Raw genomic sequence first — 15,778 nt, 5'->3', positions numbered from 1 at the left:
ATTTTATGATTTCTTACTCATGTTTACTTTTTTATGCTTCTTTTGAATCTTTAAAATTTATCTTTCCTTCATCTATTTTCCAGGTTAGTTATTTTTCCAATGTGCTATTATACATTTTCTCCTATTTTTTTTTAAAAATCTGTTTATATTGTTTTATTTTTTTCTGATTATTTCATGGATTCATTAGTTGACTAGTTCTCAACTTTTCCCCCCTATTTTCATGCCTTTTGTTGTACATTTGACATTTCACGAGATATCAAATATAATAGTCTACTATCATATTATTATGTTGTAATAATATAATATAATATAAACATATTAGAGAGATAGAAGGAAACAGTTCTAGTTCAACTTTCATTTTACTGATGAAAAAAACTAAGAGAATTAAAAGACAAGTTACATAGGTCATTAATTTTGCAATTCTGATTTTTAAGGAGTTATATATTTCAGTAAGGTTTTGTCTCTCTCTTACCATGTAGCCAATTTTGATTTTTAGACAGTTATAATTTTTTCCTGCTTCTTTTGAGAATTCTCTTACAAAGCTTTCACTCCTTTTGCTATTTTCTCTCTGTTGCTATTATGTTTTTTGCCTTTTTTGAGGGGTGACCTCTTTAGCTGTTCTAGGAATTCTTGTTGAATTTCTCTCTAATCTGCATTTTTTTTCTTTAATGCTTTGTCATTTTCATCTTCTGGGTTTGGACCTCTCAATCTTCCCTGTCATCTTAGAACTTTTAATTGTCATTTTCTTTTTTTGTTATTTGCTCATTTTCCCAACCTATTTCTTTTTGGACTTTATTGGGTTCTGTTCACCTTTGGTTTTGAAAGGGATGAGTAGCCCAAGTTTATCATTTTTATATTCTGCTGCTTTCACAGCTAAGTGTTGGGGACCTGTGGGTTTTTGGTACTTCTAAGTGGTATGATCTTAAAAGAATTCTGGTCCCTTCTTTTCTACGCTGTTCTTACCTTGGTAGGGCTCCTGCTTCTTTATGATCACAACTGCTGCTCTCTTTCCTGAGACTTAAAACTGCAAATAGGAATGGACGACAGAGATGCCAAATGCTGCCTGGTCCTATTTCCAGAGTTCATAGAGGAGTCCCATGGTGTTTAATCTCCTTTCTGAGCCCAGGGACTTCTAGCACTGTTACTGCCTCTAAGATCCACAGCCCATGCCAATTCCATTGTGCCATACTACTGGCTAAATATCAAACCAGTATTCACAAACCACCCTTTTTGGCCTCCTAAACTGTCCTGTACTAGATATATCACTCCTAAGGGTGTATTAAAAATATCACTGTTACTTTTTTTTTTTAATTTAACTTTACACTCAGAATTAGGGTTAACTTGCCTTTTCAAGTAATTCTGAAGGGTATGTTGGAAGACTTCAGGAGAAATGCTCACTTCATTCTTCTACCTTGGATAAGTCTCCACTCTAGCATTTTTTCAATCCAAGTCACACAGATTCACATATTTCAATTAGGTTTTCTATCCTCTCTTGGAAATTGTAAATATTCATTTTTAATTTTAACTTTTTTCCAGAAAAGTTATTTCCAAGAAACAAGTCATTTCGATTCAAGCACTAAGCAATAGTAACTTGTTTACTTTATATCTAGGAAATCCATAAGTGTCAATCATTCTTGGCTTACACTGACAACTTTCTTCCAAACTTGGTTTTAAATATACTCTGAATATGAACCTTTAAAGTCAACAAATATGATGATGTTTTTCCCTTCTAAAAAAACATTTAGTCTCAACATTTAAAAAAATTTTTAATTCCAAAATTCTTTCTTTTCCATCTCTCCTCCATTCACTGAGAAAGTAAGCAACTATAAGAATATAATAAGAAACTATACAAGTGAAATCATGTAAAATGTTATTTATCTTATTAACTATATCATTCCAAAACAAAAAAAGCAAGAAACATGAAGAAAGGGAAAAATTTATACTTCAATTTGCAATCAGAATTCATCAGTTGATGAATGATTCATCAATCATTCATCTAGAAATGGATAACATTTTGTATCATGAATCTTTTAGAACTGTCTTGGATCACTGATGATCTCCTGGTTTTGCTCACTTACTTTGCATCAGTTAATAGAGGTCCTCCCAGATTTTTTCTAAAACCATTACCCCTCAACATTTCTTATAATATAATAGTACTCCATTACACTCATATGACCACAACTTCTTCAGCCTTTCCCCAAATGATAGGCATCCTCTCAATTTTAAATTATTTTGCCACCACAAAACGAAATAAGTATTTTTGTAAATATGTCAAATATAATGAAATTTTGCACTTTAAAAAAATTAATAATGCAACACTGTTTTCCACACAAATCTCAAAAATTGTGGTCCTATAATTCAACTCAAAAATTTTTAATGGTTCCCAATTATTCTACAAATAAAATTCAAATTTCTTATCCTGGCTTCCAAGATCCTCAGTGACCTACTACTTTCACTATCTATCTTTTATTTCAAATGAGGTTGCTAGAGCTTTGCTCTAGCAAAAATAGATTACATACTGTTACATGCTTTCCTGACTCCCTGATCATGATGTTCCTTATGCTTTAGAGAAAAAAAATCACGGGTGTACGTATCAGCAAAAATCTGCCTTTTCACTCTCCTACCATGATCACCAACAACAAAAGAAAAACAAAATCTATTATAAACACGTATAACATGTATAGTAAAGCAAAAGTAATTTTCACATTGGTTATGTCCTAGGCATGGCTGTTTCATTTTGTACACTGAGTTCTTTAAAACTCTACCCCCTCCCCCCCAATCAGGAAGTGGGTGGTATGGTCCTTTGGAATCATGATTGATCACTATATTTACAAGATTCATTAATACTTTCAAAGTTGCTTGCCCTTATATTGTTGTCACTGTATAAAATGCTCTCGTTTATGTTTACTATTCTGTAGCAATTCTCATACAAATCTTCCCACATTTCTCTGAAATTATTTACTTCATTATTTCTTATAGCAACTATAACATTCTATCATATTTATATAACATAACTTATTCATTCATTCCCCAATTATGGGCAATTCATCCCATTTTCATTCTTAGCTACCTCAAAAAGAGGTAAAAAATTTTCATACATCTTTAGAGTCTGTTTTGTATAAGACAAGTCATTCTTTTCATTTGTTCTCCCTTTACCCCTTTCCTATTTCCCTGTTGAGAGGAATATAATTCTGTACCCAAATCAATATGTTTTTTCCATTTTTGACCAGTTCAGATGAGATTAAAATGGAAATTGTGTGCCCTTACCTCCCATCTCCTTGACTGTGTGGATATCTACTTGCAAAGCCTAATTATTTGAGATAATATTTCCTTCTCCCCAATGAATTGCTCTTCTCTTCTCTTCTCTTTTCTTTTTTTCCCTTAAGATCATCAAGACTTAACAGACCATCTTGTCAGGCACTGTCTAATTAGACTCCTTCTATGAGCCCTGGTGAAGAATGTAATTTGAATGTAAGCAGTTTATCCTTGAATTAAACAGAATTCTAATCAGTCCTGATGAAAAGGCTATCATGTTGCTTTTTTACTTTGGAATTTCTTTCAAGAAGTAACTATAGACTCTTTCTAGTTTCATTCTGCCTTCTAGTTTTAAAATACATGAGCATTTTCCTTTTAAGATTTCTTGAAATATGTTTAGGCTCTTTTTTGTTCACAATGTTCAGACAATCTGATAAAATTTTTCCCCCTCAATCTGTTTTCATAACCTTTGTTATGAGATACCTTGCATTTCATTCTAATTTTTTTGAGTCTTTTGTTTTGTCTTGGGAGTCACTGTTTTGGTCCAGCCTTATTCTAAAAGAGTTTAATTCCTTTCATAATTCTTTTTTCAATGGTTTTCATTTCTTTTTCAATTTTTTTCAATTTTTCAATTTTTATAAAAACATTTTAAATTTTTTCTTAAAAAAAAAAAATTCTTGCATCTCTTCCAAAAAATCTAGTTGTAATTTGTTTCTAAGCTGTGCTATTCTTTGCAGCTTTACTTATAGATATTTTGGAGTCACTCTTTTTCTTCTGTGTTTGTGTGTTAAGTTTCCTTGCCACTATAACACCTATTTATAGTGGTAATATTTTCTTGTTGGTGCATTTTTTTAGTCTGCTTTCTTACATCAATGAAAGGGTTGGGTTATTACACTTTTGGAGGTTAAGATTAGGCTCATTCTGTTGCTGCTTACTTGAGGTACTGAATGTTGTGTTACTCTAGGATTTCAGCGATACCATGGAATAGGGATCTCCGAGCTTTTGAAGTTCCCAAAGGGATCAGATCTAGGGCAAAGTCCGATTACTGACTCCCCCCCTCATCTGAGTTGTCTAAGTTCCTTTTGAGTCTGTTATCTGAGAATACTCAAGATGGGAATCAATAGTTCAGACATTACACATAAAGTAAAACTGAACAGCAAAAACTTATGAAAAGAAACAATTATAACATATTTTTATCATTCTACTATACCTGATGATCAAATACCAACTTGGGTCCTCCATCAGCAGCAGTATCTTCACTTAACAACATCCATGTGTTTGTATCAATGTCATAGCGGTAGAAGTCACTTTTCAGAGATTTGCTATTCCTCACAGAGGAATCCAAGTAACGTCCCAGTGTATAGATCTGCCTTCGTTGAATGTCAATACACATTTTATGACAAGATCTGGCACTAGGTCCATTCTGCTAGAGGAAGAGGGAAATCACCATCCGGTGATTAGAAACAGACATTTATTAAGAAACTCAGAAATATTTATTAAACTGATGGATACTATTTTCTTATCTGATACTATTATGCCAGTAAATAAAACAAAAAAAGATGACAATATATTTATTATTTGGCTGAGAAGAAAAGGTTTCTTAAAATGTCTACAGTATACAGGATGTCCCAAAGCTGTTAAGCAATTAGATTTTATAGGCATTCTGTGATCACATGCTACTTTTCACGTACTGTCTTGTATCAAAGTTATTTTCTACACATGTAGTTATTTCCATGGACAGATGGCAAAGTGTATAGTGTCAGGTCTATAGTCAGAAAAACTTGTCTTCCTGAGTTCAAATCTGGCCTCAGACACTATGATCCTGGGCAATTCACTTAACCCCATTTTCCTTGGGTTCCTCATCTGTAAAATAAGCTGGAGAAGAAAATGGCAAACCATTCCAGTATCTTTGCTAAAAACAAAACAAAATGAAAATAAAACCCCACAAAAAACCCCACAAAACCCAAATGGGGTCACAAAGAATTGAACATTTCTGAAAAAAAAAAAAAAAGACAGGATTACATTAATTTGATAGTGAATGCTTTGGGGACAAGGAAAACATAACTCCATTTAGCTTCAATAGTTCCCCCCTTCCCAACCTGAAAAAAAGAAAATGCTCCATAAATAGTTGTTGAACATGTTCACAGACATATGAACCATGATGGCACTAACAAAGTACCTCAAATAATACAGCCCAATTATATGGAATACAAATGTTATAGGAATTTAGATAAAGGAAAAGATCATTACAGACAAGCAAGGGAAATTTTCCTGAAAAATGAATCATGAAAACAGTATAGACTATGTCAATGGAAACAAAAAAGGACAAATATTCTAAACTGGGGACATGAATAAAAGTAATACATATGGTATAAACAGATCTGAGAAAAAAGAAGAGAAAATTAAGAAGTTGTTAATACTATTACTATGGTATAAAAGTTTGTACTAGGGGAGTAGAGAAATTAAAGTTGAATACTAAAATAAAAGTAGTTGATGAAAGGACTCTGAAGGACTAGCTAAGGAATATAAACATGATATCAGTCAAAAGACAGACACTGTAGTTTCTTAAGCAAGAGATAATATGACCCATTCAATCTTTAGGATTAAGTCACTTAGTTTCCAATTAATTTTTCATCTATATGTTTCAAAGGTCCTTTATTAAATGTAATCTTTAATTCCTGACTCCAAAAAAGGATATCCAAGGGATCTTTACAAAGTCTGGTCATGAATGAGGGCATAAACCCTCAAGTTTTGAGGGAAACAAGTGTAATGAGGGTTTGTAAAGGTGCTTTGAGGAGCATATCATAAGGATATGCCATTCTATATTTTCTAGAGTTCTATCACATCTAACTTTTCTAAAATTCTTTCATTTCTTTTACTTTTTTGTTAATTTTACAGTTAGATATTTTTAAGTCTGCAAAAGGTAAATTTCCCAATAGTATAGTTTTACTATTTCCCCTGTAACTCATTACATTTTTCCTTCAATCTGAATGGTATACCATTTAGTACACGTACATTATTTTATTTTTTAATACAGGGATCAGTTTTTACTGTTTTTTGTTTTATTTTTAACATTTTCTTTTAAAAATTTTAGTTCCAAATTGTCCCCTCTGTGCTACCTCTTCCCCATAATGAGAAATCAATATATCAATTATATATGTGAAATCAAACAAAACATATTACAGAAAGCAGCAAAAAAAAAAAAATTAAAGATGTGAGAAATTTATACTTCAATTTACACTCAGAGTTCATCAGTTCTCTTGCTAGCGATGTACAGCATTATTTCATTTTGAGTCCTTTGGAATTATCTTGTATCATTGTATTGCTCAGAGTAGTCAAGTCTTTCACAGTTGATTATCCGCTCCTGGTTCTTCTCATTTCACTCTGCATCTGTTCATATAGTTCTTGCCTTATATATAGTGTTACAGCCCTTGAAACATAATTCCAGATTATGCTCCAGAATGACTGGACAAACTACTCCACCAAGAGTTCACTGATGTACCTTTTTTTCCCTCACCTCCTTTACCATTTGCCATTTCTGATAGGTATGAGATGGTCCCTCACAGTTATTTTAATTTGCTTTTTCTTTAATCGATAGTGAGAGAACATTTTTTCATATGACTACAAATAGTTTTGAGATATTCGGAAAACTGTATCTTTATATCCTTTGACTATTAATTGGGGGATGGCCTTCTTTTTTATAAATTGGACTCATTTTTCTATATATTTTGAGAAATGAGGCCTTTATCAGAGAAAACTTATATAACTTTTTCATTTTCTTTAGTACCTTTTAACAAAATGAAATTTCCTTGATTGTCTCTTTTAAATAGGTATATTTCTTTCTTTTTCTCTCAGATTATGACTGCTACCCCTGCTTTTTTTTAAGCTTTAGCTTAAGTATAATAGAACTATAGGGTTCCAGTCCTTTATTTTAACTTTATGTGTATCTTTCTATTTAAAATGTGTCTCTTTAACGTTGGATTCTGGCTTTGAATAGATTCTGTTATCCCCACTATGGGACAGGTCATCCCATTCACAGTTAGGATTATTGTTAATTTCCCTTCATCCTATTTTCTTCTGTATCCTTTTTTCTTCCTGTCCTTCCTCAAAAGTCTCTTTTGCTTATGACCACTGTTTCTCTTAATCGACCCTTCCTTTTTTTAAACCACTCCCATATCTCATGTCCTTCTCTTACTACTACCCTTTGGGTATACGTGAGTGAATGAGTGTGTGTGTGTGTGTGTGTGCATTTTCCCCCGCTTTGAACTAATTCTAATGAGAGCAAGAACACTCTGTTCACATATCTCCATTTCCCCCTATGTTTAGAATCAATATGAATTGACTGGTACCTTTTAGGAGAATTGTAGTTTTGCTAAATTGCAAGCAATCTGATAGAGGTTACACATGTACATACAAAACCTGTTTCCATGGAAAGAGGAAAAAAAAAAAAAACTAGCCCAAAAGAAACCTATACATTCAGATTTCATCACTTGCAAGCCTCTTTTATATGAGATTATCTCTCCATTATAACTTTTCCTTCTTCCTTCCCTAAATGTATTCTTGTTCAACTTTCCATTTTTCTTTTGAAATCATTCCAACCCAACAGATTCACACCAGGGACTCCTAATTACACTAATGATGACAAAGTTTTTATGGGTTACAAATTTTATCTTCTCATTTAGGAATGTAATCAGTTTAATCTTATTAAGTACTTTATAATTTTTTTATTTGTATATCTTTTTATGTTTCTCTTTAGTCTTATGTTTGAATGTCAAATTTTCTATTTAGCTCTGGCTTTTTCATTAAGAATAATTGAAACCTCTCTATGTTAACTATTTATCTATCTCCCTCCTTCAATCCCCCAGGATTATACTCAGTTTTGATAGTTAGGTTATTCTTGGTTATAACTTTAGATCTCTTGCTTCTTGGATTATTACATTTCAAGAGCTCTGCTCTGTTAGCACAGCATCTACTAAATCTTGTGTGATCTTGTCTGTGGTAACATGCCATTTAAATTCTTTTTTGATTGTTTGCCTTTTTTTTCCTCCTTGATCTAGGCATTGTGAAGACTGGATAAAATATTCCTGGGAGTTCTAAATTGGGATCTCTTTCAGATTACTGGTGAATTATTTCAATTTCTACGTTGTTCTCTGATTCTAGGATATCTGGACAATTTTCCCTTTTAATTTCTTGAATTATAATGCCTAAGCTCCTTTATTAAAAAAAAAAATCCTTGGTTTTTAAATAATAAAAATCTTAAATTCATTTCTCCTAAATCTATTTTCCAGTTCAGTTGTTTTTGTAATAAGATACGTCAAATTTTCTTTTATTTTTTTGTAGTCTTTTGACTTTATTGTTTCCTGATGTCTCAAGGAGACTCAAGCTTCCAATTTGGCCAATTGTGATTTTTAAGGAATTACTTTCTTCAGTATTTTTTGTGCTTCTTTGTTATTCTCTTTTCATACTTTTCTTGCATGGCTTTCAATTTATTTTACAAATTTTATCTTCTATTATTTTTATGTGATTTTTAAAAACTTTTTTTTTTTCTTTTAAAAGAGAAAAACTCTTTAGGTCTTCTAGGAATTCTTTTGGGGCTTGTGTCCTATCTGTATTTTTCTTTTGAGGCTTGTAGATGTTTTCAAGTCACTGTCTTCCTCTGAAACACTTCTTGAGTTTCTCTGTCACCACAATAGCTTTTTAGGGTCGGCTATTTTGTTATTTGCTTATTTTCCCAGACTATTTCTTTGCTTTGAACTTTGTCAGAGCTGGGTTCTACTCATCCTATACTCATACTCATCTACTCATCTACTTGAGGAGATGTCTAACTTTTTTTTTTTTTTTAAATGTCCTGCTGCTTTTCACAATTCAATATGAGGGCCTGTAAGGTTTTGGTGCTTTCAACATGGTGTGATCCAGGAACGGATTTGATAATTGCCCTTCTTCTCTATACTCGAGCCCTATACCCTGCTCTCTCACAACCACAAGTTCTCCTCTCCACTGTGGAACTGTGGTTAATGGACAACAGAGCTGTCAAATGGTTCCTGACTCTGGATTCAATGCTTGTAGGAGAGATCCCTGGAAACCTCTTCTTGAATGCATGTAGAATCCCCTAGCTTCTCTAAGGCATTTCTGTCTGTAAGAAGAAAGACAGGGCATATCGTGCCCTGGGATATAAAAATACCTCACTTTGACTTTTAATTGACTTTCCTGCACAGAATTAAGTTTCAGTTTTTATAAAAGAGGTTTTTGGGAAGGTTAAAAGTTTAGGCTTTTCATTCACTCATTCATTTTGATTCTGACTAAAACCCTTCCTTTTAATACCAAGGTTGTTTTTATTTTTTCTTAGTGGTGTTCTATGGCTGCCAAGTCATGGAATACTACAGTGTCTGAAAACTCAAAGTGATGTTCATACAAAGGATAATGCAGGTACCTAGCAGATATAAGTAATCTATAAAACATTACATTACCCTGGTCAAAAGTAACATAAGATATGAGATAACTGGAAGAGAAGAAGGACTGGTCACAGAGCCAGAGTAAGAGATATCTGATTAGAAAACTTGTCTGTTCCAACAATATCTACTCTATGTTAAAAGAATTTGAGAAAGAAAGATCTCCAGGAAGTTACGTGGACCTTCCTGTTGCATATATTTAGGAAGATATGGATGAGAGTCACACAGAATAGGATATATGGATGGGTTATATCTCACTAGAAAAAATTTCTGAATCTCTAAGATCATGGATCTTTTGGAATACTTAGAATATTACTCCAACATGTCTAGATTAAAAGTCTCTGCTACACCTTTCAGTTTAGCAGTCACAGTTCTTTAAAAGACATCTAAAAAATCTAAGTTGTTCTTAAATTTTATTTCTTACAGATGGATATTTGCCCTAAAATTATTACTAATCTGCCCTAAAATTACTATTAACTAAATGCATATGATATGCTGAGAGATTAAAATAAAAAAACACAATTCAGTGTTTCCATAGTTGTAAGGAATAGCTAAAAGACATTTTTTAAAGTAAGCACTGAAATGTACATTTCTTGGAACTCACTTATCCATATGGCTCAGTAAGTTGTAATGAGTCATCAGCTTTACAACATACAGTACCAATGTTTCAATGTATTCTGTCTTCCTAGGAGTACAAAAGACTTACTTTTTCTTTTCTTTCTTTTCTTTTTTTTTTTAATGAAAGATTTGAATTATAAGATCTATTCTGCTATTCTGACTTGCAAACTCTGTGTTGCTGTGAATATATTTTCAACACGCAAGTATGATTCTAAGTAAGAGATCTTAAGGGAAGTTAGAAAGACATATGCTACTAATAAAGAAGTATAGTTCAATTTGCAAACAGTAATTAAATGGTAGTGGAAATCCTCAGACAATAGCAAATCAACTGTATGTAAAAACCAGTAGATTGTCAGGATGCCAATCCCTGTTTTTTTTTTTTTTAATTATATGAAATCAAAATAGGGAAAGTACTGAACTTTAAGAACTCAATTATTGTTCTTTCCTTGAATCTTTTAAATTTACTTAATATTTCCCCCCAGTTACATTTAAAATAATTTTTTTTTTTTACATTTCTTGTTAAAACTTTTGAGTTCCAGGTTCTCTCCCTTATTTCCATCTCTAACTTTAAGAAACCACATATGAAGTTATCCTTGAATTTTTTTAAAGAAAAAATTCCTACCCTCAATTAGCTACCATAAATTTGGATAAGGTAGGAATGGCAAATTTAAAAGGGTCAAAGACAGCTTTTTCTCAGGTCAAACATACTGATAAAAAATTATAAATTTCCTCCTAACTTTGCTTTTCCTTCCTCAAAAACTCCAACCATGTCACAGCTTTAATTTATCCTGATTTCTTATTAAAGTAAAAATTTTAAGCTTAGCAAAGTACTTGACCTAAAGGATAACTGTCAACATTTGTAGGCTTTTCTTCCTGTCAACTATTTAAAAAGCAAACTTAGTTTAGGTTGAATAATATATTTGTAATGACACAAAATAACTCTGACAATCATAAACACAAAATCCTTAATCAAATTATTTTAGTACATTTTTTTTAAACATTGAAGTAAATCAGATGCTTACAAGGAGCTGATTTGATAGTATGTCTGAATAAAAACCAAAGAATATCTCAAGAGTTTTTAGGATTCCTAATTCAGGGACAGGTCATCTTGAGATGTCTTCTAAGTGAGTAAAACAAAAACAAAGCTGTAACTCTCAGAACACCAGATATTAACCCCAGAGTTAGCCATACCCAAGTCAAAACAATGATTAGGAAAACATTTTCATCAACCTTTCTTGTAATGACTAAACTGAAGAAGTCCCCCCCGCCTCCCCAGGCTTCATTCTCCTCAATACTTATAACAATTATTGACTACTTTTTGATGGTTTCCTAGAGTTTCTCACCCTTGGGTTTCCTACTTATAGAACTTCTCCTTTTCTAATTCATTGCCTGGTTCATTACCTTGGACAGTAGGAAAGAGGGAAGAAAAGGATGATTCATTACCAATTCTCTGAAATCTATGACTGCCTACTGTACTAATCAGTTTTTAAGTGTTACAAAATTGTCTGAATTTATGGTGCTATTATTTATTCTCATTGTTATGCTCATTTAATTCTATATGACTTCAAGTCTTCCCATGTTTCACTGAAACCCATCTTTTTCAGCCTTTTTATAGCACAAAATTATTCCATTATATTAATTAGTCATAATTGTTTAGCCATTCTCCAATCAATTCTGACTCTTTATCATTCCTACTGACAATAAAACTAGTTCAGGTCATGATGACTCTTGTCAAATACTCATAATTGTCTTTGCATTACTCTAGGTTAGAATTTTAATGAGCACAAACTTAGTCTTTAAGTTAACTGCATAGTTAACTGATATATAATCAACTGGTGGAAGATTAAAGGAGTAACAGAGCAACCATATTACTGCCACTCTGGAATTGCAGAGTTGATCTGGCTCAGAAATATATCTCCATATGTAACCACACACTAAATAATAGGTTCCATTCAGAGTGTAGACTGAACCAGGGAGGATTATAGTCTGTTTCATACTAAGATATCACAAAGGCAATATATGCTTTACAAAAGCATTAGTTTAAATTAAGCAAAATTTTGAATATATCATTCATGACTAAGTCAAGTTAAAGATAACATAGCAGTGGGTACTATTTCTTCAGTAGGAAAGGCTGTAACCCATAGTTATCAATCATTTTATCTGTTTCAGAATACTTGTGTTCCTTTTTTCCTCTATGAAAAGAGGCCTAATCTAACTCACAACATTCTAATTCTAATTCACAACAAACCTTCTAAAGGGTTTCTCCAGCACAAATGTCTTGGTTTAACTCCTGACCTCCACTTTCAGATTCTAATTCATGTCAGTCATACACAAGCTCTTCTACTAAACCTTATTTTTATTTAAATAATCTATTAACTTTTCATATTAAACCTATTATAGTGCTGCTCCTTTCATTTCTTTGCAAACACACAGAAATCTAGCTCTTCTTCATTCCCAGCAAGACTCTCCAGGATATGAAATAGATTTCTTTCATGCTCCAATAAAGGACAGAGCCAGAAGAAATGAAATTAATTTTTATACAATCCTTTGGAGGAAGGGATGAGGAGGATAGATATAGAGGATTTTATGATTGTCATTTCAGTGATTATAGTTACAAGGCTCCAGTTTAGCCTTAAACACAAAACATCTTGCAAAAATAACAACACATAAGCAATTGCTTCCCCTTTTTGTGCTTAGCTCATTGTTTTTTCTCTTTAATAGGTGATAAAGGAAGAATAATTATAAAGAAATCTGGTTAAGATTAACTAAGTAAAATTTTTTTGAGTATCTGACAAGAATCAAACATTTTACATAAATACCAGTTACTTTTTGTGCAAATATTAGGGAAATTATCTTATGGAATACTAAAAATATCTAAGACAAACCTTTCTAAAAATAAAATAATTATAGTATACTAGAATCATAATAGCAGCTGGCATTTATGTAGTAGTTTGCAAATTCTAAATTCTTACCATACAATAAATTCTCATTTGATTCTCAGAACCATTTTCTGAGTTAAATATAATAAGTATTTTTATCCTATTATGTATTTTATAGATAAGAAAACAGAAACTAATAGGTACAAAGAACTGCTCAATTAGTAGATACTCAAAGATGGTAAAACTATTTTACTCCTAACTCCAAATCCATAGGTAAGTGATTGGAGATATCTGTATCTATATTTAAACTTATACCTACACACACACACACACACACACACACACACACACCCCTTTTATGTGCAGGAGATACTGTATTTGGTGCTAGAGATGAATCAAACAGCCCTAACCTCTAATTTTATTGAATATATGAAAACATATACAAAAATAAATATATCACTTTGGAAGGAAGCAAACTAGGAACTGACCAGAATTGTAAAGGCTTTATATATGAGGAGTGCTTAAGCTGAGTCTTGAATGAAATAAGGGATTCCAAAGGATAAATGTAATAAACTGCCTTCTCTGAAAAAGAGTTCTAGACTAGGAGTCAGGATAACTCATTTTGTATTCTGGTTCTATGATTTCTCATTGGTGTGGTATTGGCCAAATCACTTAACATCTCTATTTAAAAGTTTCCTCATATTTAAAATGACAAAACTGAATTAGATCATCTCCAAGAAAACATTTAAAAAATCCTATGATTCTTCAATTTGCACAATATTAAAAATATTATAAAAACAAATTTCTTTTGAAAGACTTACGAACTCTGAACAATGCAGTAATCAACTATGATTTGAAGGTACCAATGATAAAGAATGCAACTCATCTTCTGATAGAAAGGTAATAGACTAAATATGCAGAATGGGATATATTTTTGAATATGGCCAATATGGTACTTTGCTTTGCTTGACCACCTATTTAAAAAAAAAAATGCTTTCTTTGTCTTTTCAGGGACGTGTAAGGAGGGAAAAATACCTTGATAATTGGGAAAATATTGCAAATGAAAATTTTAAAAAATATGTGCTCCTTCTCCTTTTGCTTTTTGAGGGAGAGGGACCATAATTTCATGAGGTCGAAAAATCCATGAAGAAACTTACTATACTAACAGAAATAATGCAAGTTGCTAACTATTTTGTAGTTTAGTCTTAATGTTGCCTGGGACATGGAGATGTTAACTGATTTGCAAAGTCACAATTAGTGTTCTTCTGAGGTAGGAACTGCAAATTCGCATCCAAGTCTTACCCACTCTGAGTCAAGTTCCATATCCACTAAGCCTCACTGCAGAAATGGTAGAAATCATTTAGATTACTCCCTGAAGAAAGATGCATTGTACCAAACTCTCACTAGCTTCAGAAAGCTGCCTATAAAAGAGGTAATGAACAGCAATTGTTCTAGGAAAACAAGGACATAAGAAAAAAAAAGAAAAAATACAAAGATGAAATATCTGTGGTCTAACATAAGCAAATTACTGATTTAGAGGTAGGCACATTTAAATAACACCATGATCAAAAGTTTGGAATTCAAATCAATGTTACTGTCTAAGAAAAAAAGATTTAAGAGAATAGTAAAATTTTATTAAAGAGAAAAGGTAAATAGCTCACAAAACTTTGTCCAGTCATATAATTTCTTTGAATTTCATTATTAGAATTTTTTTAAAAAAACTTGGAACCACAAAAGAAGGAATCCTAATCTTTCTCTTCACTGCAAAACTATGCTCCATTATCAGTATAAGTCTGTAAACAATTTAATCATGGAAAAAAGCTTCTTCTTAGAAAAACAGAACATAACATTAAGGAGAGATTATTAACTGCAGAACCACATATCACTCTCTTAATGAATGTTTGGAGCAAACTACAGTGGGTGAAAGACAAAAATGAGAGTTCACCATTAATCTAATTTTAATATTGGGACAAGAACATTCATATATCTTAAGTCAAAATCCTAAGGAAAGATCACTAATATTCCAATGAAATTATTTTGAGTCTACAAAAATTTATCACATTCTAAAAATCATTAAGCAATGTATTGTTTTTTTTTTAATTATACCTTTTTATTTACAAGACATATGCATGGGTAATTTAGTGCTGAAAAATTACCCATGCATATGTCTTGCATATGTCAAATAATCATTTCCTTTTACTTCTATTTCAGAGTTCCTATCTTTCAAAATGCAGCTCAAAAACCTTTAGAGCTTTTCCTGATTCCCTCAACTGCTAATGTTCTTCCCAAATTATGTTGTACTTAACTGCTTTGTATGTGTTTGTATCTATTAACTTTATAATTATGTTGTATATACTTTATGTGTACTTAACAGCTTTCTTTCTCTGAATGTAGGCTCATTTCAACTAGGGATCTTTTCACTCTATGTATTTGTATATTCAGTGCCCAGCAATATTGTCTGGCTTATATTCTGTGCTTAATTAAAGCTTGATAAATTCTACAGAAATCTATTTCCTACAAATTGATACATTTTCTCTTTAAGTCAGAAATCTGCCAAGTCATGATGCTTTGATCAAT

The 15,778-nt window shown here is 32.0% G+C and overlaps 1 protein-coding gene across 6 annotated transcripts in view; it reads right to left on the bottom strand.

Moving 5' to 3' along the window:
• MKLN1 (muskelin 1) overlaps positions 1-15,778 on the bottom strand; it is a 289,454-nt gene that overhangs the window by 59,023 nt on the left and 214,653 nt on the right. For all 6 annotated transcript variants that reach the window (XM_031941073.1, XM_031941074.1, XM_031941072.1 and 3 more), the window contains one exon: positions 4,466-4,678. In XM_031941073.1, coding sequence (XP_031796933.1) covers positions 4,466-4,678 — 213 coding nt within the window. The remainder of the gene's footprint in view (positions 1-4,465; positions 4,679-15,778) is intronic.

This window comes from Sarcophilus harrisii, chromosome 5 (genome assembly GCF_902635505.1).
Source record: "Sarcophilus harrisii chromosome 5, mSarHar1.11, whole genome shotgun sequence".
Lineage (NCBI taxonomy): Eukaryota > Metazoa > Chordata > Mammalia > Dasyuromorphia > Dasyuridae > Sarcophilus > Sarcophilus harrisii.
This window is presented reverse-complemented; position numbering and strand designations above follow the sequence as displayed.